At 36.7% G+C, this 26,343-nt stretch overlaps 1 protein-coding gene across 6 annotated transcripts in view; it reads left to right on the forward strand.

Annotated features, from left to right (window-relative positions):
- Positions 1 to 26,343, forward strand: part of BRWD3 (bromodomain and WD repeat domain containing 3) — a 129,189-nt gene that overhangs the window by 52,365 nt on the left and 50,481 nt on the right. For all 6 annotated transcript variants that reach the window (XR_008914623.1, XM_056809203.1, XM_056809204.1 and 3 more), the window contains exons 12-21: positions 814 to 854; positions 3,038 to 3,142; positions 4,776 to 4,926; positions 9,299 to 9,433; positions 11,204 to 11,332; positions 14,726 to 14,951; positions 16,410 to 16,571; positions 18,796 to 18,952; positions 19,839 to 19,932; positions 22,168 to 22,317. Coding sequence is in view for 5 of the 6 variants with exons in the window: in XM_056809203.1 (XP_056665181.1) it covers positions 814 to 854; positions 3,038 to 3,142; positions 4,776 to 4,926; positions 9,299 to 9,433; positions 11,204 to 11,332; positions 14,726 to 14,951; positions 16,410 to 16,571; positions 18,796 to 18,952; positions 19,839 to 19,932; positions 22,168 to 22,317 (1,350 nt within the window). In the remaining variant the exon portion in view is untranslated. The remainder of the gene's footprint in view (positions 1 to 813; positions 855 to 3,037; positions 3,143 to 4,775; positions 4,927 to 9,298; positions 9,434 to 11,203; positions 11,333 to 14,725; positions 14,952 to 16,409; positions 16,572 to 18,795; positions 18,953 to 19,838; positions 19,933 to 22,167; positions 22,318 to 26,343) is intronic.

Here is a 26,343-nt window from a genome sequence, read left to right on the forward strand (position 1 = left end):
AGGCAGAAGAGTGGCAAGGACTAGGAAATGGGAGTTAAGTGACTTGCCCAGGGTCACACAGCTAGGAAGTGTCTCAGGCCATATTTGAACCCAGGACCTCCCGTCTCTAGGTCTGGATCTCAATCCACTGAACCACCCAGCTGCCCCTACATTTTAAAAAAATTTTTTTATTGCTGTCCTTTGTTTTTACATGACCTCCATTTTCTTCCTACTTCCCAGAGAGCAATCCCTTATGACAAAGAAAAACAAGGGGAAATTTTGCTTTATTAATTTTTGATTATTTTTTTCAAGGACATTCAAATAGCATCTGAACTGTAATGCACACTAAATGTCAAACAATTCTGTTGCAGTATAATGAAGCAAACTGGAGGGTGTGACTCATTTGCCTACTAAAATAGAACAAAAATTTATAGACTTTCATTCAGTTACATTTAAGAATACAGTTATTTTGTGGTGGCATCTGAGCTTAGAATTCTGTAAGAAGAAAGGTGATGTGTATTAAGCTGTCACCCTGAACTGCCCAGTTTGCCTGGATTCTAGTTACTGCTAAACAGAAAAAAAAAATATCTTATTTTATTTGAGCTGTCTTAGGTTGATGCCGATAATCACTTATTTCAATTATTTAGTTGCTGATTTAAGGAAATGAAATATTCCACTTTTAATTTTAGGAACCCAGAATGATTGAAGATTCCATTTATCAAAATTTCCTTCTCCGTTTTCCTTATGACTATGAAAGGAGAAAGACCACACCTTGTATTTATTGCCTGAAAATTCAGTTCTTTCTAATCAAAAATATTTTGTTTCATATCTTAGGACAAAGTTGTCGCAGTTCAGTTTTGTAACAATGGAGACAGGTAAGATTTGGGTGTAATTTTGTGGATGTTGGGCATCTATCATATATCTTTTTAGTGCAGAGAAGTCTTTTCTATTATTTTAAAATCTCTTCCTGCCTTGCCTTTTTCTCCAAAATACAAACAAACCAAATACCCATCCAGCTCCTTGCCAGACTTTATTTGTATAGCTACCACTCCATTCTTTCAAGCTCTGAGGGTTGAAATCTGGAAAGCATTTCTCACTCCTCTGTCGGTCCTTACATAGTGTTGCTTAATCTGTTGTCGCTGCACTCTCTCATTGGGTGAAGCTGGCCTCCTTATTCTTTTTCAGAAGGCCATCTACTTTGTAGAGCCTTCCTGACTTTTGTTCTTTGTCTTCCTTTACATTTTTCCCAACTGTTCTTCCACATAGAAACTTAGAAAACCACAAATTATCTTATGTTCGTATTCATTTGAATCTAGTTCCAGCCCAACCTATAAGTTTTGCTGGCCTCCCTGGGCAGGGAGTTTGACACCTGTCTGTTGCCCCTATTGTCTTTTCTACCCATTTGACGTTTCTACCATTTGATCCCTCCTTGTGTTCTTGTTTAACTCTTTCAATGTCTCCATCTTATCAACTCAATGAAGATACTGATTGGGGCATGTGTCTCTTTGGTGTCCTCACTAGAGTATGGTATGATGGATTCAGTGCATCCTTGCACATATATCCCTTGTCCTAGGCAAAATTTTGAGACTGTTAGCTGGTTAAGGAAAAAAAATTCTTTTGCTGACTTTGATGTGATTCTTTGGGTCCTTTGTTGTGGACATGCATTCCTCATATTATTCGATAATGTCTTATGTTCAAAAGGGGATATTGCAACGACTCATTTGTTTATCTCCTGTAATATTGAGTAAGGCTGGCTTCACAGTAAATATTCTTTGTTCTAATCTTGCCAAAACCCAAAACTAATACTCGGGGCTGATTGGGTCTTACTGAGCCAAGCCATTTGAATCTGTATGCCGGACATCCCTTCCTTCTTGGAAAAACATTTTTCTCCCATTCATATCTTCCTAATAATAAAAAAATAAAAATAAGGAAGAAGAAAAATGTAGCAAAACTACCCAACATATTGAACAAGTTTGACATATTGTGCAACGTTCTACACTCATACGCTCCCATCTTTGTTGAGGAATGGACGAAGCTCATTTTGGGGACCCTGCCTGGCCATTATAATTTCTAACCTTTAGCCCTGGCTTCTTTCTTAAAGGAAAGGATGACAACACTGCATTCTCATTGTTTGATAACTACATTTTGATCATTTATTTTAATACTATGAAAAATAGTATACATATATAAATCACTTTGTTAATTAATGAATTTAGTTACATCAGAAGTCAATTCATACTCTTTGACATACAGTAAAATGTATCTTGATGAGGGATGAGACCTGTACTCTTAAAGTTAGTATTTTTAAGGCCTGTATAGTATTTTATACTCGTTTACATTTTCAAGAACAAAAAGACCCGGACATTTATATTCCAAAGCAGCACTGTGAGTCTCTGAAAATGTTGCTTTGCCTTCAGGTAGAACAACATCTTGTACTATGTTTATTTGATGCTGGTATGTTCAAGAGAGAAATCCAGTTTAAAAAAAAAAAACATGTCATGTGAAGTTACCAAATCACTGTCACACTCAGTCAGTTTTAAAACATTTGCTGTTTCAGTGGGCTCTAGCATGTGTATTTCATTCCCTGAGTGGTTTTCTAAGGCTAGAAACACTACATTTTCCTGGCACATTTTACCCCACTGATGGCTTTTCTTTCAAGTTTGGGTTCTCCATAAAGTACTCATGTAATCTGTTGTACTTTATGCCTAAAATTGACAAGGCTTTGTGAAGATGAAGTACTTACTTTTATAGCACTTTATTCTCTTCCAATTACTAAAAAAATTCACATGTTCTCCTTATATGATAATGAGGATATGTGTTATCCCCATTTTGTAAAGACACTGAAACTGTGAGGAAGACTCCCTGAGGTTTGAAGGGCATTGATTCCACTCGAAATTGAGCCAAGACTCACTTTTGGACTTCATGACCATACAAAACCTTATTAGGAAGCTGAGAGGCATTTGGAAAAGTCTTTCAAGTCTAGACAGAGCATGCAACTGCAAAGCACGATGATACTTTGAGAATAACAAGAGATGTTTATTTTTAATCTTGTTCAAAGCTTGAGATTTGTCAGTGGAAGTCGAGATGGAACTGCAAAAATTTGGCAGTATCAGCAACAAGAATGGAAGAATATAGTGCTTGACATGACCACAAAAGCAACAGGGTAAGAGCGTATTTTGGTTTTACTGATATGGTAGACTGTCATGGGAGTGATTAGGAAAAGGACTTCGAGAATAAGTATTATCAAGACATACTTTGCCCTATTTTCACTTTTGTTCAAATTAAGTTGGAATGAGGTTGGAAATCGTTTAAATTTATTGCAGGTGGTACAACCTTTTTTGGTTGAGTCATCATTCAATATCATCAAGTAATTCCTGTTTTGTTCTTGTCCATCAGACATACTCAAACAATGGACCATAGCTATTTACATTCAAGTTGTTTTCCATTATGACCCCATGAACTACTTTCTTCTGAAGAATTTTCCTTGCTTTACTGGGTCCTATTTTCCACCTTGTTTCTGTGACTTATTTTTGGTTTCTAGATACCTTGTAGTTGTCACTATTGGCTGTCACTGTACATTTAACATTGGAGAGGTTATTATTCATCTATTTCAGCTTGTCAGTAAACTCCCTTGACTTACCATCTTGTCATTTAATAAGTATGCTCTCTATTTAATCACCTGAGTCACTGGTAGTAATATTTAATAATTACCTCTTTGGGACTATAATTCCGCCTTGATTGGCATTTTGGATGTAACCCCAAAGCCAATTCTATACCCATTAATCAAATTGTGCTCAAATCACAACACTGTTATGTATTTGATAAAGTCAGAAACCTTACTGAATTTGAAATATACTGTTCCAGTTGCTCCCTCCCCCCCTCTAATTTGAATGTCTCACGTTTTTTGGAAGTGAAATGGGATGAGACAAATTTTCTTATTAATTTTTGCTATTAGCCGGTAAAACTTTGTTCTGTGCTTTTGGAGGCTTTTGATAAAGAAAATAACTATGGTCATTAGATTATAGCTTTTTAAGTAAGGACATATATTTTCTCACTCTTTGTATTGAGGCAATCTCTAACTAATCATGGGTTTTCAAAAATAAAAGCTTCCTAAATTTTGTCATGATTTTGTGATTTTAGATTTTCTTTTTTAAGTTTGCAGGGTGATGAATATTTTATTATTTTGCTTTCAGATTTCTTGATAATATTAGATTTTGACTTAACCAGACATTTCCCAAGAAAGACATACAATACCCTTCACCACACACATCCATACACACACACACACACACACAAAATATATTCCTCTAAAAGTTAAGCTTAACTGAGTTTTCTTTAACTTTGATAGTATAGTATTAACATTGACCTTTGTATGAGATTAGTGTTTTGTTTATTCTTAGAGCTGACTTTATTTACATTGTTGTCTTAATTGTGTATAGTGTCCTTTTTATATTGTTTTTTTTTTCACTCTAATCATCCTGTCTTATTCTGAATTCTTTATATTTGTTATTCCTAATAATTTGGCCTGCCACTTATTCATTCTTATGTACATAGTTTTATCACAGATGTTCCTGCTGTGAACTTTTTTTATAGTTCTTGTTATCGAATTTGTTATCTTGTTACCGAATTTGAAAAGGATATTAAGTTATATAATTCCAAATGGTTTTCTAAAACAGCCAAACAAATTCGTAACTCCTCTAGCAAGAGCTTATTGTGCATATCTTCCCCATAACTCTTCTATCATGGGGATTCTCATTTTTTCCCATCTTTGCTGACTTTCTGATAATTTTGTTCAGGCACAACTTAACAGGTGAAGACAAAGTAATGAAACTGAAGGTAACCATGGTGGCTTGGGACCGTTATGATACCACCGTTATTACGGCAGTGAACAATTTCCTTTTGAAAGTCTGGAATTCCAGCACAGGGCAGCTTCTTCATAATCTAACTGTGAGTATTTTACTTTTGGAGTAGTTCATTATTCACAAGATTCCATTATTTTTGCATGTATTGGAAGAGCATTGTCATGAGTGGGAACAAAATAGGGCTTTTCAAATGGCCTTATGTTCTTTCTGAGTCTCAAAACTATTTTTATTGATAGTTTTCAATGGCTTAAGCAAATTGCTTTGCCTCTCTGATCCATCCACAGGGAGATAATGCCTACAAATTGAATGTGGGCCCTATAGTCTCTCTGGTTTCCTTCTCTTTTCTTTGAAAGAGCCCCATAAAGGATATAAGATTTTTGTGTGTATCACATTTTGGCTATGGTACCCTACATTCACCTGTTTTCTGCCTTCAGTAAGTAATGCTTGCATGTAATGCTTTGGTATCTAGAATTAAGGGAGCTCTTTTCTTCTTTTGTTCTAATTTAAGACATAAATTAGTCCCTGGTTTGGTATGTGGACTGGGATATTGTTATTAATGCTATATCAGAATCTTTAAAATGCTTTAAACTACCCAAGATATTCCACATCATTGAGAATAGGGTCCACAGCAGAACTGTTGGACAGATTTGGTGACCATCAAATTTGGGTGAGATTGCTGCACATTATATGCTCTAGAGTGAGTGGTGAGATTTTGAGCTTTGCTTCTTAACTGCTTATTTCCAATAATTTCCAGTCCGAATCAAAGAGCTTTCAAGTGTCTTTGAGATATCTCATCTCAACTCTCCCTTTACAGACTGGGCAACTAAGGTTCGGAGAGCTAAAGCCTAGTCTGTGGCCAAGTCCAGAATAGAACCTGAGCCTCCAGGCTCCTGCTCAAGTCTTCCCTCATTTGGTTCCTGCATTAAGTGACCATAGCTTTTTGGGGGTGTTCTCAAACTTAAACTGTAACAATAAGTTTTCATTCATTTACAATTTGATATTGTAACTTATACTATTTTGAAGTCCCTTTTTCATCAAACCCCAGGCTTCTGCCTACTATAAAAAGATTGCTCTTTCCAATTTTTTACCTTCAAAGAAAAAGTTTCTTTTTTTCCTCAATGTGCTACATTTTATTTATTCTTTACACATATATTATCTGTCCCTTCTGCTTCCTCTTCCTTATTTGAATAATTTAAAAAAATCCCTCCCAACATATGCATGGATCTGCAAAACAATTTCCTAAAACTGAATGTCTCATTCTACATTTTAAGTTCATCACCTTTCTGGGAGATGGTGTGTGGTATACTTAAGTTCTTTGGGTTTTAGTCCTCTGGCCCCATTGTTTTTGACTATTCGTCAGAGTTCTTAAATCTTTAAAAGTAGTATTTTACAATTGTACTAGTTTTGCTCACTTTGTTCGATGTCATTTTATAAAGATCTTCCCAGTTTCCTCTGAAACTGTCAGTTTCATAATTTCTTTTCTTTTTTTAAACTCTTACCTTTCATCTTAGAATCAATTCTATATATTTGTTCTAAGGCAGAAGAGTGGTAAGGGCCAGGCAATGGGGGTTAAGTGACTTGCCTCAGGGTCACACAGCTAGGAATTGTCTGAGGCCAGATTTGAACCTAAGACCTCCTGTCTCTAGGTCTGGCTCTTGATCCACTGAGCCACCTAGCTGCCCCCCAGTTTCATGATTTCTTAAAGTTTATATTTTTATGGACTCTATTTAGCCATCCCCAATAGTTGGGAACACCTAAGTTTTCAGCTTTTGATGGTTAACAAAAGAGGGCCTTTGTACTCTTTGTGGTGGCAAAAAAAATTGGAAAATGAGGAGGTGTCCCTCAATTAAGGAATGACCAAACAAATTGTGGTAAATGATGGTCATGGAATACTATTGTGCTGTAAAGAATGATGAACAGGATGATTCCTATATGAACTGGAAAGACCTCCATGAACTGATATGTAGTGAAATGAGCAGAAGCAGAAGATTATACACAGAAACCAAAATATTGTGGGATGATCAAATGTAGTCAACTTTGCTACTAAAAGCAATGCAGTGATCCAGGATAGTTCTGAGGGACTTATGGGAAAGAATGCTATCCACATCCAGAGAAAGAACCATGGGAGTAGAAACACAGAAGAAAAACATAACATATTGCTTATTTATATGGGTATATGATTTGGGGTTTTGGTTTTTAAAAGATTATTCTTATTACAAAAATGAATGATATGGAAATAGGTAACAAGTGATAATACTTGTTTATAACCCAGTGTAATTGCTTGTCAGCTCCAGAAGCAGGGAGAGATGAGGAGAGGGAAAGAAAATAAATCATGTAAACATTGGAAAATATTTTTAAAATAGAGATAAAAATTTTATTTTAATTTTTTAAAAAAGAGCATAATTTTGAAGGCATTCCAAATTCCAAATTGCTTTCCATAGTGGCTGGACTATTGTAGTTCTTCCAATGGTGCATTGGTGTGCCTGTTTGCACACAGCTCCTCCGGCATTTGCCATTTTCCTCTTGTCATCTTTGCCAGTCTATGATGAGCGTCAGGTAGAACCAAAGAGTTGCTTTTAGATGCATTTTTTTCCTAGCTATTCTCTTGCATTTTTAAAAACCCTTCCCTTCCATCTAAGAATCGATATTGTGTATTGTTCTAGATCAGAAGAGTGGTAAGGGCTAGGCAATGGAGGTTAAGTGATTTGCCCAGAATTATATAACTAGGAAGTATCTGTGGCCAAATTTGAACCTAGGACCTCCCTTCTCTCAATCCACTCAGCTAGCTACCTGCCTTCATCCTTTTTTTCATTTGGTTGTTAATAGCTTTGATTTCTTCCCTTGAAAACTGCCTGTTCGTGTCTTTTGACTACTTCAGATTGATACCTATTTTTATAGGTGTTTACACTATCTACAGTGTGTAATGACAGGCAGAATTATACCAAAAATATACTCAATGACACATCCATTGTTTGTTATGTTGTTACAGTGATGCATTTCTAGTAATTGCTTATTTGAATAACTCGATATGATAAAGCCAGGAAACATTTTTTTGTATCAGCTTAAGCCAAAGAGGATGAGATGGCAAGGGTACATGTCTACCTATTCCCATGTCCTTCCATCTGTTTAGTATATGAGTTGTAAAGGTGGTTTTGAAACTTCAGGAAGGTTTCTGACTTAGATTTGGAGGAACTGTTTGAAGCAGGTAGAGGTGAAAGGTAAATGCATTTATGGGAGAACAAAATCGACTCTCTCCCCTCCCCCCCCCCCCCCCCCCCATTCTCTTCCAATTGGATAGGATATGTGTGAAGCAGCATATTGTCACATGCAGGTAATTGCCCTGATTTGATCAAATTCTAGAAAAGCCAATTGTTCTGTTATTTCTCATTGTTGAAACAGCCTTTGTTTTAACTAAAACAACAAAGAATTTTTTACTAAGTGACACCTGTGGGGACTGAAGCACAGTATTTTTATTTGGAATCCATTGTTGTGATGCTCATTAAAAGAGATTTTTACTGCCATGTTTACATTCAGAATTTCCAGACCTGTCCACACAGCTTTCTTAGATAATGGACTATTCTTTCAGTAGTGACAGCAATCCTGGTATTCAGTCATTAATAGGGTTTAGTGGAAGGACTTTGTACTTCGCATCAGAGACCTAAGTGAATCGCTTCTCTTTCAGAGAAAGAGTGCCTGTGATCCAGGCACCAGCTCTCTCCATGTACACTTGAGTTACCCTTTTTTGTAAAATAGGACTGACATGCTACACATACACAGAATAACTGCACCCCCGAGTTATCGTTAGGAAATACTATGTAAAGTTGAAAGTAGTCTGTAAAAGTGCTCCATTACTATTCTTGAAGTACCTATTTAGTTAAAAGAGAGTTTTGTGCTGCTTCAGATCCACCAGCTCATGGTTATAGTGAAAACTTATGTAACCCTCTTCCCTAAAGAGGGCACTGTGGCCCTTGGGGCATTCTGGCCTTTTCCTTTGTGGCTGCCACTGACACAGTGTTCTTTTGGGTCAGAAAGTGATATGAATAATATTTTCTAATGGATCCGGTTTTTTGACTTAGAGGAGAAAATAGGCAGCTGCTTTATGAAAATGAGGTTTTGACTTTGTGTCCACGGTCACTAAAAGACCTTTGTTGTCTAGTCCTGTAACTAGCAAGCCTCGAAAATATCAGCTCCACTGTTCAAGAGCTAAATTGTCTGATTTCTAGACTTCCATTTGACATTCTTGGTTCTGTAAGGACTCCTCAGAAATTGCTGGCATGTAAAAGGGCCCCCTGTGTCTTTTGTGCGTGTATAAATTTAAAATGAGTTTGTGTGCATTGCTCACTTGTGATTGCCAAAAGTTTCACTGTGCATAATATACATGAAGCACTTCTTGGGCCTTTTTTGGAGGACAAAAGGCAGATGGTAATGTTACTCCTTAAACTCTGTTTGTACCCTAGGGACATGATGATGAAGTGTTCGTTTTGGAAGCACATCCATTTGACCAAAGGATCATGCTTTCTGCAGGACATGATGGGAACATTTTTATTTGGGACCTTGAACGAGGAACCAAAATTCGAAATTACTTTAACATGGTGAGAGAAACCGGGGTTGCTTAAAATCTGGGTTTTAAATAACTTACTTACTGATTTCTATTACAACGTCTATAATAAAAGGGTTAGAGAAGAGGCCTTGGTACTACTTAAGGTGTACTCATTTCCAGATGAACTATAGGCATTTTCCAAGTAAGTTAAAAAAATATAAAAGCATTAGTTGCTTTTTTATATGATCATGAAGATAGAACATTTTTATACTACCTCTAGGTAAATAAGCATTTTATTCATTGTGCACATGTGTAACTATCTTTCTTAGATATAGTCATCTTAGAATCATTCAATTTCTACTGCAAAAAAAATTTTTTAAGTACCAAATCAAATAGTGTGTTTTACTAAAAATGTATGAATGTTTGACCAGAAAAAAAATGGGGAAATGATGAAAGTAATAGCCATCTGAGAGCCCATATATCATTTGGGATCTAAGCACCTTTGTGAGAAGAAGAGGAAACATTCCTATGTTCCTGTGGTGAATTTATAAGAGGCTGTGAATAAGAATTGCATTGGAAGGGATCACTAAGGGATGGGTTTTGATCTTTGTACTTGGAGGGACTTTTCAATTGAGATTCATTGGTTTTATAAATAAAATATATGACAGTCAATAATGAATAAATGTTGATTGAGAGACTTGGTTTGGTATTTTGTGATTTACTTAAAAAACCTTTTCCCTCAAGTTAAGTCAAGATGTTATTAGCAAACATTGTAATACATGTAATACATCTCCAAGGGAGACTTGGACCAAATCTGAGCGGAAATTAAGAATGATTATTTTCTCTTTGTGCTGTTCAGTCACAGGTGGAAAAAACTTTGGACATCACTCTGTAAACCAGTTTCAAAGCAATCATAAGATCATTCCTTGTTCAGTTGTCATGTCTGTGAGCTAAATGACATCAGTAGAATTTTTGGAGCTTCTCTTATTAGTAACCAATTCATTTGTGTCTAAAGTGGATCTTAGAGATCCCAAATGGAATTCCTCTTCTGACACGAGCCAAGCTTGCTTGTGAATAAATAGCAGTGGTCTATTGATAATAACCAATTCACATGACATGGATTTTATTTTGAATAAAATGTGGAAAACTTTTAAACATTTCTATTTATTAAAATACTTGATGACTTGAAATATTGTCAGCTGGATCTGGAGTCAAGAATCCTGGGTTTGAAGTCTAGCTCTTGACACTTGCTAACTTTGTGTGACCACAGGCAAGTAACAACCCTGAGTCTCAGGGATTTTATAGAGAAAGGCACTAAATTTGGAATTAGAAATCACCTGGCTTTACATCTGGGCTCTCATTTATTACCTATCTCAATTCTGGGCCAGATGAGTTACCTTTCCTCAACTTCAGCCTCCTCATCATTAAAATGAAGTTGTTCTACTTAATAATGTGCAAGGTTCTTTCCAACTCTAAAATTGCACGGGTCTCTGATTTGCTGCTTACTTGATCTAGAATTATACCCAGATTGATAGCCATAGACCATATTGGATTGGTGCTGAATTAAAAACCATATTAACAAAAACCTCCTCACAGCGTACTGCATAGAGTTTTGGGCCTGAGGTCTAATACAGGTAGCTACTAGCTTTGTGACCCTTTGTAAGTGACTTCATCTCTGTTTGCCTCATTTTCTTCATCTGTAAGTTGTAATACAGTTAGCACAACTACCTGGCACATAGTAAGTGCCATATAAATGTTAGCTGTTGTCATTATTGTAGTTAGCATTTTAAAATTCCTTTTTGATTGCTTTTTTGTGTTTCAGATTGAGGGCCAAGGCCATGGTGCTGTGTTTGATTGCAAGTTCTCACCAGATGGGCAACATTTTGCCTGTACAGATTCTCATGGACATTTGCTACTGTTTGGTTTTGGATGCAATAAAGACTATGAGAAGGTTTGAGTTTTTTTCTTCCTATTTTTGTCTTGGAAATATTTTTTTTTTTAAATTTTATAGTATTTTATTTGATCATTCTCTTGGAAATATTTTTGAGGGTTTTTTTCTAGGTGAACCTTTTTGAATTCTATATGAAGATTGTGAGTTGCTTTTAATATATAGAATAAAGAAATTGCACCATGAAAATTAATATTAAACTGTAATTCGTAATAATAGGATGTATAAGAATTCTCTTGTATAAGAACAAGAATCTGCCCCCTCTCCTTAGCACACAAAAAAGTGCTCTTTAGATTGAATTTTCTCTTTGGAGAAAATCACCTGATGATTTTGGGATCTTCATTATTATTTCCTTTGCCTGTTAGTGAACCCGAATTTGAATTTTACCCTATGACTTCAGCAAGCACTTAAACTCTTGAGTGACCCAATTTCCCCATCTATAAGATGTGATAGTTGGGTTAGAACAGTGATAGCAAACCTTTTAGAGACTGAGTGCCCAAACTGCAACCCTCATGCTCCATGTGAGGCACCCTCCCCCTCCCCCTGCTTTACCCCAGACAGAGGAGCGAGGAAGAGCTCCCATAGGACTGCTGCTGGGTAGAGGGGAGGGTCATGTGAAAAATGTCCTCAGGTGTGTGTGGAGAAGGGGAGGGGAGCAGCCCCCTCTGGCATATAGGTCCCCGCAACACCGGGTTAGAGAGTCTCTGAGATTCTTTCCAGTGTGATAGCTGTGATCCTGCTGACCTTTGAAAGTAATTCTTTTGACTTAATTCTTTATAATCTGTGTATTTCACTTATAGCAGGAAACTTCCGAAGTTATATAGTTTTGCCCCCTACCCTATGCTTTGTGTAGGAGTGTCAGGGGATTTGAACTGTAAGTTGAACTGGTGATTCTAATGTGGGGAAGGGAGGAGAGAGACATTTTAGACTTGTGCATGTGCAAAAAGGTGGAAGGTAGTCAGTGGAAGGTTGGGTACATGAAATTGGCCTAGAAATAAAAGATTGGGGGGGCATGCTTTTGAAATGCTTTAAATGACAAGGGAGTTAGTTTATATCTTACTCCTCTGGTGCTAGGGAGCCACTGAAGCTTAAGCAGGAAAGTGACTTGATCAAGCCTGTGCAAGAGATTGTGTCAAGATTTGACAACTCTTTGGATATGAAGAGTGTGACGAAGGGCAGAGCTGACATAATTCTGAGATGATTAGATAATAGCAAGGAATTAGAAACATAGTGATACCCTTGGTAGAAAGAGAATTATGATTTATCGTAAATAATAGTGTGAAATATCTGTGGGATTTGGAGGTGGTCATCTGCAATGAGATGATAATTTAACCTGTGGGAACTGATTAATTGACCCAAAGAAAGGAGGAAAGGAGGAGGCTGGGGCAGTATCCAGGGGTTAGGACACAAATGATAATCCAGAAAGAAGGCCTAGAAGGAGACAAGGCAAATAAAAGAATCAGGAAGGAGGAGAGAATATGTGATGGATGATAGTTTCAGATTTTGTTAAAAGGTTAACAAGAGGTCAGAGGAAAAGCCATGAATTTAGGGATTAAGAAATTGTTGGACACAGGGGTCTCACTTATAGATCTGAACCAAGATTGCACAGCATTAAAGGGATGAGATGACCACATTTAAGAGAAATTTGCCTGTGGTCTTTTGAGGAAGGCAGGTCACAACCTCATCTCCCTTTCTTCATCTATAATATTACAAGGTTGTACTTGATAATTTTGACAATCCCTTCCAGCTCTAGATCTTGGGATCTTGGAGTGCAGAACCATTATTTCCCTGGATGTTATAATCCTACTGTTTTAGCATCTCCCCCCAGCCTTGGCTCTTTTCTTCTTTTGCTAAGTATTTCTACTACCTCCTGCACTTCTTGACTTATAAAAAGTCATTGTCTTATGGCTTGCTTTGTGATTTGTGTCCCCCTTTTTAAAGAATGGCTCCAGAAATTGGATATTGTACTACAAATGTCACCTAATGAATGAGTTTATTCTATGTGCTTCTTTGTAACATGTAAAGAGTTTTAGATAAAGCTATGCCCTAGGTTTTTGGAAAAGAAATGCTTGGAGACAGTTTCACACCAAACCAGAGAAGTATGCTGAGAGATGAAATGTTTTATTTTTAAATGTTAATATTAATTGGAGCAGCTAGGTTGCTCAGTAGTTTGAGAGCCAGACCTGGAGATGAAAGATCCTGCGTTTAAATCTGGCCTTAGAATCTTCTTAGCTGGGTGACCCTGTCAAGTCACTTAACCCCAATTGCCTAGCCCATAGTGCTTTTCTGCTTTGGAAAGAATAAACAATATTGGTTCTAAGAAGGTATGCATTTTAAAAAATGAATGTTAATGTAATTATTTTAATGAGACCAGTTTAGAATAGAATCATTGATGGAGTTTATTTACTCTTATTCAGTATTTTAATATAGAAAAAAGGCAAAACTGGAAAATCATTAAATAATTTATTACTTAATATAGTTTTATTTTATCACTCATAAGGATTTGGGAAACAGGTGATGGAAGTAGGGTCTTAGGCATGATCCCAAAGTCTATGGGAAATATTCAAATATGATGGCCTTTTTTTTTTTTTAATCTCATCCTCATTCCATCAGTGGTACTGCCTAGCCTTTCTATTAACTCAGTTGCCCAATATTGTTGTTACCTTTGATTCCTCTCTCTCCCTTGTCCTGCATAATCAGCACTTAACAAATCTTTTCATTTCTCCCTTCTCGATATTTCTCATCGCTATACAAGCCCTTACATCAACTTGCATAGCTACCACCTTAGTTCAGGTGATCATCTTGCCTATCATTATAACAACCTTCTCATTGGTTTCCTGGCCTCATATATTTCACTCCAATCCATCTTCTTCCATACATGTGTTGAAGTTATTTTCCTAAAATGCTTCTTCTAGAATCAAATATGAGCTTCTTTGTTTTCCTTAAAACTCTTCACCATGGTCTCAACAAACTCCCTTTCTAACCATATTGTATACATTGCTCTCTTTCCTGTACTTTCCAGGGTAGCCAAAATGGCCTTGCACTTGATACCTTATAGGCCTCTGTCTCTTAAAATCTTAGTTTCCTTGAAAACCCTGTTTATGTGGCATATTTCCCATGAAGTCTCTCCTAATACTTGCTCCCCTCTCCTCCTTCCCCATTTCCTTTGTTTGTTTGCCTCCTGCCTCATCCTTGAAAGAAAGGATTGTTATATTTTGGCCTTTGTGTCCTTGGTGCTTAGGACAGCCCCTTATTATGTATGTTAGACACTTAAGAAATACTTGATTGATTGGCCTGGGGTTTTCAGGGGCTGAAAATGGAAAATAGTTTGGAGTGAACTAAAATGCTTCTTTATAATATAGTTCTATGTTAATTGTTTTGTTATCTCTTATCAAGATTCCAGATCAGATGTTTTTCCATACTGATTATCGACCCCTTATTCGGGATGCTAACAACTATGTACTAGATGAACAGACTCAACAAGCCCCTCATTTGATGCCTCCCCCATTCTTGGTGGATGTGGATGGCAATCCTCATCCTACACACTTCCAAAGGCTGGTACCAGGACGGGAACATTGTAAGGATCAGCAACTCATACCACAACTGGGATATGTTGCGAACGGTATGGTAACACCAAAATTTGTATTAGAAATTATTATCTTTATAACCTGTTCAAAACTCATGATTCCCTGCCAGTGATCATTTGTTACTGATCTTCCTGTGCTACATTAGTGCTGTGCTTTACCTTGGCAGTGGAACCTGGGGCATGGGAGTGGAAGCAACAACACAAACATCCTTTCCCAAAAGTATAGCAAATATAATGACTTTCTTATCTAAGAACATTGACCATAGACTAGGGCTGTTCTCTGCAGCATTCACTTCCAAATGTTCAAAATACCGTCTCTAGCAAAGCTCTTGTAGTATTTTGTGGTTTTTAAACTTTCCTTTAACCAAACTCTTATTACCAATATGAAAAAGGTAGCATTCACATAGCACTCTAAAGTTTGCAAGAAGTGTTTTACAGATACTATCTCATTTGATCCTCACAACAACTCTGGGAGGTAGGTGCCATTATCTCCATATTCCAGGTGCGGCAACCAAGATAGACAGGGCTTTAATAACTTTCCCAGAGTCAGACCACTAGTGAGCTTCTGAGGCCCCACTTGAACCTAAGACATCTTGGTTCCGCACTCTATCCTGTCTACCACCTGATTGGAAATTGGTCTGTAAGTTTTAAGTGGAGAAAAGGAATTCCTAGTCCTCAGTCCAGAAATGGCTATTTGTCTGTCCTTTGAAGCTTGAAACTGAGACTGGTGTTGAAGGATTTTTCTAGTTTTTTAAGGTGAGAGACAGCCATGTAATTTGGGAGAGAAAAGAAGTCCACACCGTTTACTATCCCCATATCCTTGTCTCTGTTCATTCCTAAAAACAGAATTTCTTTCTGCTGGTTGTTATAGACTACTGTATGAAAAGGAAATATTCAAATGAACTTAATCATGTCTTTCAAAGACAGTCATAAACTAAGGTACAAAATAATCTAAATTTCAAATGATCAGAGTTTCTTTAAGAAGAGGCTTCATTTTCCCTTTATTTACTCTGTCATTTGCTCAGAGGCAATTTTGAAAATATGTTCCTCACTACTCAATCAGTGGAATATTCTATAGGATAAGAGAATGAAGATAATATATCACATTTGCTTATTTGAGATCTTTTCTAATCGGTTGCATCTTTTCAACTGTATTTTTTAAAATTTCGCAAATATGGGTTTGATTTATTACATTTTGGGTAAACTATTTATTGAGTTCTTGCTAAGTACTTCATGGTTTTTGATAAGTCACCCAAACAGGAATTCACATATGGCATCTTGAACTAATCTGGGTTTTTAAAGTGTTTTATTTTATTTACGATAATGGCTAGAATGTAGCTTCTTGGGTATAGAAACTGTTTCCCTTTTTTTGGTATTTGTGTCTTTAACACATAACATATTGCCTACATCTTTTTAGTGGCTTAATAAATGATTTCGTTGAATGCTTATTTTGATGGTGTTTTGTGGGGGTTTTTGGGGGGGGGTCTAATTAAGGTGATGGTGAAGTGATAGAACAAGTGATTGGTCAACAAACCATAGATCAAGATGGACATGTTCTTGATGGAATGATCAGGGAACTGCAGAGAGAGCAGGACTTAAGACTGTTTAATGAAGAAGGAAATTCATTTATTCATAGACCATATTCTCTTAATGGAGGTATGTATTTATAGTTTTAATGTTGAATTTTTATACTTTTAGCCATTTAATTTGCATGGGACCAATTGTGATGGAGGACATTTGTAAATTCTAAATATTTCTAAATTCTTACTACTTTTGTAATGTATATAGTATGTTGTATGTATTGGTTTTATAATGTATGTAGTAGCACAGTAGTTTGACCTTTTTTAACATGCACAAGAAAACTTAAATTTCTTATTAGATTGTAAACTCCTTGAGCATTTGTATCTTATTTGTATCCCCAGCACTTAGACTGCTTGCCACATTTAATAAATGTTTACTAACTAAAAGGGGGGCATAAAATATTTAAAGTGGCTTCAGAAGAATTTTTTTACAGCATTTATTTTCTAAAATACTTTCTAGCTTGTTAACAATTTTTAAGACAGAAGGATAAGGGCTAGGCAAACAGTGTTAAGTGACTTTCCCCAGGGTCACACAGCTAGTAAGTGTCTGAGGAATATTTGAACCCAGGTTCTTCTGACTCCAGGCCTTGCTCTCTTATCTACTGAACCACCCAGATGCCCCTCAACCTTAATTTCCAGGGCTTTAAAAATTTCCATTCCGTGTTTGTCTCACGTCAACAGATTACACTGTAGTGGATTCTTCATTCTCTTTCCCGTGTTTTAAGGTACATTTTTTTTTCAACTTTTGTATTTCGAGCCACATTTACAAAAGTCGAATATTAAAGAACATATAACATGCTTTTGGCGAAATGTACAGTCCACTGCTCAGTTGACTGTAAGGGTCTAAAAAAAAAACAAAAAAAAAACGGGGGCAGCTGGGTAGTTCAGTGGATTGAGAGCCAGGCCTAGAGATGGGAGGTCCTGGGTTCAAATGTGGCCTCAGACACTTCCCAGCTGTGTGACCCTGGGCAAGTCACTTGACCCCCATTGCCTAGCCCTTACTTCTCTTCTGTCTTTGGACCAAATTCACTCCTTTGAATGAAAATTCACTCCTTTATAATGGTTGAAAGTAGCATAATAGCTCTTCTGTAGATGTTATGTGTTATGTCTTTTCCCTAAAATATGTGACATGAATTTAAGGTATGAGTATTATATTCATATTAGTACTTCCATATATCTGATGTGTGAAATAAGTAGCAAAAAAATCTGTTTTTTGAAGTTGTACTTCTTGTCTGGCAATTTTTGAAGGGTTAATTTTTTGCTGTGCTGACTTAATGAGGATGCATCTTTTAGGTAATCTGGTCTCTTGTGGCCAGAAAACAAATGAATATAATTTAGATTGAAGCAAGTCATATTGTATTAGGCCCATGTCTTGATTTGAATTAAGTGTACATGCATCTCTTACAAATGACATAGAAATGAGTCATTATTTTAGATCATTTGGAGCCATATAAACCCAGGTATATTTCCTAAATCTAGATCAAGATTAGTAATGTGTGATTCTTTTTATAAAATTTCAATCAGACCCTTGATTTAGTACCCCATTAATATTCTAGTTCTTACCTTTGAAACATGTTCTTGATTATATTGTTAAATGGTAGTAGAAGATCTCAAAGGGCCATCATCTTTGTCCACAGTTAGTTCTTCTTTCTTATTTTCTAACTAGACGCCATGGAGGAATGCCTGATGACTCTCTGAAACTTAGAATCATAGATTTAGAGAGGTGTTAAAAACCTTTAAAGTCATTTAGTCTGATCCCCCCATTTTACAGGGAAAGAAACTGAAACCTACAGTGGGGATCACTAACAAATGTTTTGCCTGAAGTCACATAGTAGTAAGTGGCAGAGCTGGCATTTGCATCTAGCTCCTTTGATTCAAAATCCAACTTACTATGCCTCCCTTTTATTGGTTAGAGTTTCAGAGAGTTATTTATCTAATGAAAAAATTCACTGCTGAAAAAAGTCACTGAAGAGTGACAAGGATCATTGCTCTAAATAATATCTAATTTCAATCAATCATAATTTATATGGAGTAGAGATTTTCACTTGGCTAGTACGGCTGTATACCTATTCAATTTTAAAACATGGAGAAAATTGAATTCCTCTTCATTACTTTGTTATTCATCTTTATGCTACTGGTTATGCATTGCCCTTTCCCCCCATATTCTTAGATATCGCATTATAGATAGATATCAGTGTCATCATCAAAACCATTTTAGGACTCTGCATTTCATTTTCAGTTCTCTTTGAAAATGTGTTGGGAACTTTTTAGGGAAAATGTTATATTTGCTTGTTTTCCAGTTCTGCGAAGTCCAAATATGGATCTGGCTCCTTCAGCTAGTGGATTCCGACCCAGTAGCCAGGCTCATAGTTCCTCTCGAAGTCAAATGGCCATCCAGAGAGATTTCATGTGGAGCCGAAGAGTGGTGGTCAATGAACTAAATCCCGGTATTAGTCGGTAAGTTAGCAGTTGGGATCATCTCATACTTTGCTCTGAGTTCACTTTTTTTAGTTAGCTATCAATCCCAAATTACACTGTCACATGAAGAATCTATTAACATTTCATTAATCATAAGTCTTTATATATACCATTCCACTTAATTATTCTTTGATCGAATACTTTGCTAGAAAGTGAAGCCTAGGTATATGACAAGTCTAGCCCAAGAAACAGTATACAGATAATCCCCAAATGCCATTATGACCAATTATTTACCACGCCTCTTAATATTTCTTTCATAGAGGTATTAATTGCAAGTAAATTGGACACAAGCAATAGTATATGTATATGTGGAACTGGTAAAATGGAGAGATGAGGACTTGGGGAATGAGTGATTAATCATTTGAATCTTTGACCATGTGAATAGAGCACTGATTTCACCTTTATCTTATTCCCTTTCTCAGTCCCTTAGTCCTTCCTGTGGATCAGGCTTATATACCACAACCACGTCCTGATATGATTTCCTAAAGCCATATGTAACATTCTGCATTCATAACTCAATTCTTCTCTACTAAGATGAGAGAGAATGCGTTTCATCATCTCTCCTCTATCCTCTTCTATCCACCGATCCACTTAGCTGCCTCCTAGGCATATAGAGGTTAAGTGACTTGTCCAAGCTTATACAGCGAGGAAGTGTCTGAGGCTGGTTGTGAACTCACCCTTCTTGACTCCAGGTCCATTGTTCTAATCACTAAGCAACAGCTGCCTTTGGTTACAGCTATGCTTACCACTTAATAGTGTGTCTCTTCCCAGAGCCATTCAATGATTGCTTCTATCTTTTAACCCTTCTGCCTTATGAACATGCATTTTTGTGAGTTCATTTTGACTTTTGCCTTGTTTTCATTAGGGTACAAGAAGAGTTGCGGACTGCAAAAGGTGACATAGAAATTAATCTTTATAGTTTTGAGAAGAAAAGGAAGCCATCTCATGCCATCCAAAGGGTAAGTATTTGTGGGATAATGGTTGTAGTATTAATTTTATTTGCAAATAATCATTGCTTGAGACAAGCTATTTGTACATTGGGCTTTTGGAGGTGCAAACGCCTAAGAGATGTGAGGCATAGGGTTATTTGTACCATAATAGTTCTCTTCTAGTTAGAAGACAGTGTTCACAATTCTTTTTACTTGGCCCCGGTTATCCAGTTTCAGTGTATAGTCATGCTCTCATTTTTTGATCATATTCCTCAAATTATTCATTCCTACCAGTTTGCCATATCTTACCAGCATCAAGCCCAGTGATCTTGTTTACATTTTTTTAATCCTTACCTTCCATCTTAGAATCATTGGTTCCAAGGCAGAAGAGTGGTAAAGGCTATTTTATTCAAAGGTGAGTGTAGGAGAAGATAAGTAGCATAGTAGAAAGAGGACCAGGCTTGGAATCAGGAGGACCTCGGTTCAAATTTGACCTCAGACACTAGCTATATGAACCCAGGCAAGTCACTTAACCTTCTTTGACTAGCTCTTGCCCTTCTGTCTTAGACTTGATACTAAGAAAGAAGGTAAGGTTTTGTTTTTTTTTAAGCAGTGATTGTTGTAGTCATTGGTAATCCTTAAATTGTGAGTCCTTCCTCAGTACATACAAGCCCTTTTGTAGTATTATTGGGAACTAATAAGCTGTACTTGTATGAATGGGCAGCTGACAAAGAGCCAGAAGCTTTTGAAAGTTGGCTAGCCTGAAGGAAGACCTTAGAATAACTAGAGTGGAAAAAGAAGTAGACATATTGAGTCCATAATGGACTTATAATTGCTAGGAGGTCTTTTGGCGAATCAATTAAAACCATTTTAGGTAACTTTCCAAAAAAATCATTCTACTCCCACATATCCCTAGATCATTTTAATGCTTGAATATTCATTATTTTTGTTTGTTTAGGTTATTATTTTAAAGCCTTCATTTGGTACTGAATTTTTATTGAGATAGAATTATGTGTTGTTGAATTATTTTATGGCAAATTTATGTGCTGCTCTCAGTTCATCTCTTTTGCTTATCTAATCCAGATTGTTAAAGGAAAGAATGACCTAAAAAAGAGAGATACATTCTAGAAATATTTTTTTTGGTTCACTTTGGAAATGGGAAATTATTTTTGAATATAGGAATAATGTCAACTATTTCCTTAACAACAAATGCACTTCAAATTTTCCCTTGTTACCAATTTACAAGTCTTTTAAACTTATTTTTGAAAAATGGTCATTTAGAGTTGAAAGTAGCATAAATTTTCATAGTACTTCCATGACTGAGTATTAAAAAGTATTGTCTTTGGATTAAAAAGATCCCAGTTTTATATTCAATCACTATTCAACAGTGGACATGTTGCCTAAATGTCCCCGGGACCCCAGCTTTGTCCAGTGTAAAATGAATATTTTGGACTGAGATGGCTTATTGATGGCTTTTGAGATCTCTTTTAGCCCTGGATTTTTGATATATGATCCTATAAATGTATATATGTTCAACCTTTCATTCTTTATTCTTGATCACCCATAGATATGTGTCTCTTGCATACTTCCTTTGGGAATAGAATGGTCAGTATTAGTCCAACCTTGTTGGTGTTCAGCAATGGACCCCCAGTAAATTGGCATCTTAATGTATAGCTTAGGCCACAACCCAAAGCTGAATGATGACGAATGGTTTCTGATTGTCCATAATTTCAAACCATCTTCCCTCCATTTGCATATGTAATTTAGAATTAACTGTAATGTAGTCTTTATTATTCCTTTGTTGATTATGAAAATTACAGAATGGTATTTTACATGAAAGATCATTTTAGGTTTATTTGGTGCGCATATATATATATATCTACTGCTTTTTAATTGGAACCACTGAAATTTTTTGGATAACTAAAAACGCCTGCTTTCCTTTAAAAGTTACTTTTCTTTGAAAATGTTGAAGTCTCCAGTCTTGGTTTAGTCATTTCTCATGCTTAGTCAGCAAAATAAATGCTTATAATCATATCTTCTGGTCTCCCTTTAATTTGATCATGAGACTCTACACAGAAGAAAGCTTCTAGATTAAAATTACCAATTATGCTCCAGCTTCCTAAATTCATCTAAAGCATTCTCCTTTGTTTTGTATGTTCATATAGAATTTGTTTTCATTCTCTAGTTGTTTGGGTTTGTGGATATACCCTTGAAATAACTGATGAAATGTACATCTTCTCATCCTCTCTCTACTTTAATCTAAAGAGTGATTTTCAACCTGGTAGTGGACGTTCTTTACGAAGAACACAGAGGAAGCGCCAACATGCTTACCAAACTCGCTCCACAATAGAGCATAATCCACAAGTACCAACTCATAATGCAGTTGCCCAGGAAGAATCTGAAAGCTCCTCAGAGGTTAGACATCCACGGTTCTTATTCTAATTGATATGTTTATTAAATTTACATGTTTTCAAACTGTTTACATCTTGAGAGCCATTTATTTCCTATTTCTTTGTCATTTTCTGCCTCACCCCCCCCACCCAAAGCAATTTTTTCTACACTGTGACATTTGATAGGTTACAGCTTTGGCTGAGACCTTGGTGTATTGTTAACCTAATCGTTCTCCCTGATTCATGTCTCTCCCCTTCTCCACACCATTCTCTACACAATTGCTGAAATGATCAAGTTTGATCATGTCATTTACTTACTCAGGAAATTCCAGAGGATCCAAAAATAAATTCCTTTGTTTGGTATTCAAAGTCCACCCTAGGCTGACCTCAACCTCCCTTTCTGGCCTTATTTTTATATTACTCTCCCTTTTGCGTTCTTTGCAGTCTTCCCATGCTGGCCGCCTGACTGCAAATCCATGCATGCGCCATCTCATGCCTCCTTACAATTGTGCTAATTATCCCCATTCCCAGAATGTACTTCCTTCTTGCCTCTGCTGCTTGGGATCCATGATTTCCTTCAGAACTCCGCTCAGATGCTATGCTACCTGTTACCTGACCTGATTGGTCCACCACTTCCTACCCTCCCAATCTTGCTATCACCTTCACTCCCAAATTCCCTTTTATTGTATTTCTTTGAGGACTGGCACTATTTCTTTTTTTGTCTTTATGTCCCCAGGGAGGGTCTAAAACAACGGCCAACACATTAGAAGTTTAATAAATATTTCTCGATTGTTTGAAATAAAAAGAGAAAGCAGTCATACCACCACAGGGGTGAGGGTGCGGGAAGGGAGGGAGAATGGGAGAGAGAGAGAGAGAGAGAGAGAGAGAGAGAAAGAGAGAGAGAGAGAGAGACTGAGAGAGAGAGAGAGATTGAGAGAGAGAGAGAGATTGAGAGAGAGAGAGAGAAAGATTTTGAGGCCTGGGTTCTTGTTTCACCTCCATCTAAGAACTTTTTGGCCTTAGGCCAAATCACTTCATATGAGGTATTCGATCAAATGATTCTCAAAGTCTAGAATGGAGAAAACAGAACCAAAATGATTAATAGGGAGTTGAAACCAAAGATTATATAAGAAAATGACAGAAGTACCTGATGAGTTCAGTTGGACTATGACTAAGCCACCAGACACCGTACAAAGTACCTCCCAACATACTGAAAGAACTGGGGGATACCATTACTGAGCAGCACAGCTATGATCATGGAGAAGTTGAGAGGTATCGAAGGGCTGATTTTCCAAACAGGTAAGATTGTAAAGTTTTCAAATTATAGAACTAATAGATTGACTTTTAGTTACTGGTAAGATCCTAGACTCTACTATTAGTAAGATGTTAAGTGTTACCTTTGTGATTCTGGGCAAGAGTGATTTCTCTGTCCTCAATAACACTACTAATTTAAGTGAATTCCCTGTATTAATGGAATTACTGGTCATTTCTTAACAACTCCCATAAGGGAAAAGGATGGTCAATAGCCACTTAGAAAAGAAAGCTCTGATAATAAAGCTCCAGAGTAAGGATCTTGAAAAGCTTTTATTATTGCTGTAAGGAAACAAGAGGTTGTAGGGCCTGGTAGTAGAACCATGGTTAGGTAGAACTAGAGAATCCCTAAATAATGAACTTGGATTTTTCTTTTTTGGTTCTTCAAGTTTGATGGGATTCAAGTTCTGGCCTGGCTTACAGCTAAACACAAGAGAGTATTGATGAAGCACATACCTTGAAACAATCGAGGAAGTGTGACATCTGGGGGACATGAAGTATTCTTAAAAGTGACCCCTGTTCTCTAACCACGATAAGTCCAAGTGGAGAGGAGAGGGTCCCTTTGTGGGGACAAGGCAAAGGTGATAAAAGAGGCATTGCCTTTCCTGGGTTTTATGCCTCCTTATTCCGGTGACTTTTCCTCCCTCCTTTGTTGCCCCACTCCAGCTTCTCTAAATTTTTCTGTGACTTAGAGCCCAGGGTGATTGGCAGAAGGACAAGATTGAAAATGGGAAAATTTAAGTGGGGAATGGAATCTCTTTAGTCAGAGAAAGGATATTCACCTGAAGATAACTACTCTGTAAATGCAGATGGGACAAAAGGCTCTTAAGCACACAGTATATGACTGCTACTTGTGAAAGAAGTTGGACTTCAATGAGATAGCAGTATAAAAACCATTGAATCCAATAATTTTGGTTCTGCTGCCTACTAAGTCTTAGTGGATAAGTGGATAAGCCACTTTGCTTTTGAGGGCCTGTCAGATAAAGGTCACCCCAGAAGCCTCTTCTTACCTCTGGCTGTTAGTGTGGTTTGTGATACCTCAAGTCTAAGAATTCTTGGTTACAGCTTTGGTAAGAAGGACCTTAAGATAGAGATCATTAAAAGGAGGGCTGCTACCTAGATGATGAGAAACCATGAATAGGAGGACACGCTGAGGAAACTGGAGATGGTTAACCTGGGAAGAGAATTTGGATGATAGAATATTCTAATAGACATAGTTAAATATTTGAGGAGATTAAAAGAGGGCTTAAACTGATTCAACTTGATCATTGAAGAGCAGTGGGTAGGAGGCAGATTGGAGCTCAATGTAAGGGAGAACTGCCTGATAATTAGAACTATATGTATACCAAAGTAAAACCCACCTTTTGGCTGTGGTACAAATATTTTTTGGACATTGTGGCCTTTTGGGGGTTCTTTCCATGACTGATTCTATGATGTTGTGCCTTTTAAGTTTCTGGAGAGGCCGAGTTATAGAATAGAGCTTTCACGTTAATGCTATTCCATCACATTGTTTTATTATCAGACTGTTATGTAGTTGATTATTTATTTGTGTCATTTATGACGATATTCTTATTTGATTAGAGGAAGGAACTGAAATGCATATGGTGTTAATAATTTATGACATGTAAAATCTATACAGTATGCATGTTTTCTCTTCTTTGCATTTTTGTTTGTCTGGTAGATCCTTAACTACCCAAACAGTTTTTTGTAATAGGACCAGAGCCTTATCATAAGCATGTTAGAGGAGGAGCGAAGGCGATACCTTAACAACTATGGATAGAAGAAGAGTTCCTGACCAGGCAAAGGATAGTGAGGTTCACAAAAGAGGAAATGTACAGTTTGTTTCATAAAATGCTAAAGTTTTTTACATATAGCATTCATGCAATTAGAAGGGTTACGGGGAGCTGGGAAATATAATCTTTGCAGAAAATGTTTCCAATGAAGGTCTGATACCCAGGATGCTTAGGTACAAATATGGTAGTAGAAGATCCTGAACAGTCAAAGGATGTGAATGGCTAGTTCTTTCAAAAAGCAAGTTATCAACACCATTGGAAAATATATGGGAATAGCAAAACACCTTGACAGTTTTCTTCTCTTCCTCCTTTGCCTGATTTTTCCCATTTCTTTTCTCCTATGCTTTAACTTTGGGGTTTTTTTTAATCACAGTGATACTTAATTCTTTTTTAATGTTTTGTTGATGCTTTTTCTCTTTTCATGGTCACTTCCCCAAGCCTCACTTCCTCTCTCTTCCCCAGACATTACTTCGTAACAAAAGACAACCTTGCAAAGTCAACCATAATGCCAGCCATGTCTGACAGCATTTCATGCTACACCTATAGTCTACCTACCATTCCACTATAAGATTTCTCAGGCTTCTGAAGTTCTAATAGAGTTCACCTTATTTTGAATTGCTGTTTTAAAATGCTATATTCTCTACTTTATATTCTGTGATTCCCTCAGTTTACAAGATTTTCCTCCCCTGGCTTGGGAAGTCTTGACATTTAACGTGTTTCATTTAGTATGATCGACACAAATATTGTGAAAATAATGAAGTTTGAATTTAGGAAGTGGTATATGTGGGCTTGGGCTTGAGTTATACTTGGGGTTGAAAATGGCATCATTTGCCTATTGGTTTTGAAATTATAACTTGTGCTTAATTGTAGGCATATACTAAATCCAGTCACAAAGATGCATAGAAGAAATCCTACAAGTATTTCATTAGAATGTCATGTGATTTTCC

Source organism: Monodelphis domestica, chromosome X, assembly GCF_027887165.1.
Source record: "Monodelphis domestica isolate mMonDom1 chromosome X, mMonDom1.pri, whole genome shotgun sequence".
Classification (NCBI taxonomy): Eukaryota; Metazoa; Chordata; class Mammalia; order Didelphimorphia; family Didelphidae; genus Monodelphis; species Monodelphis domestica.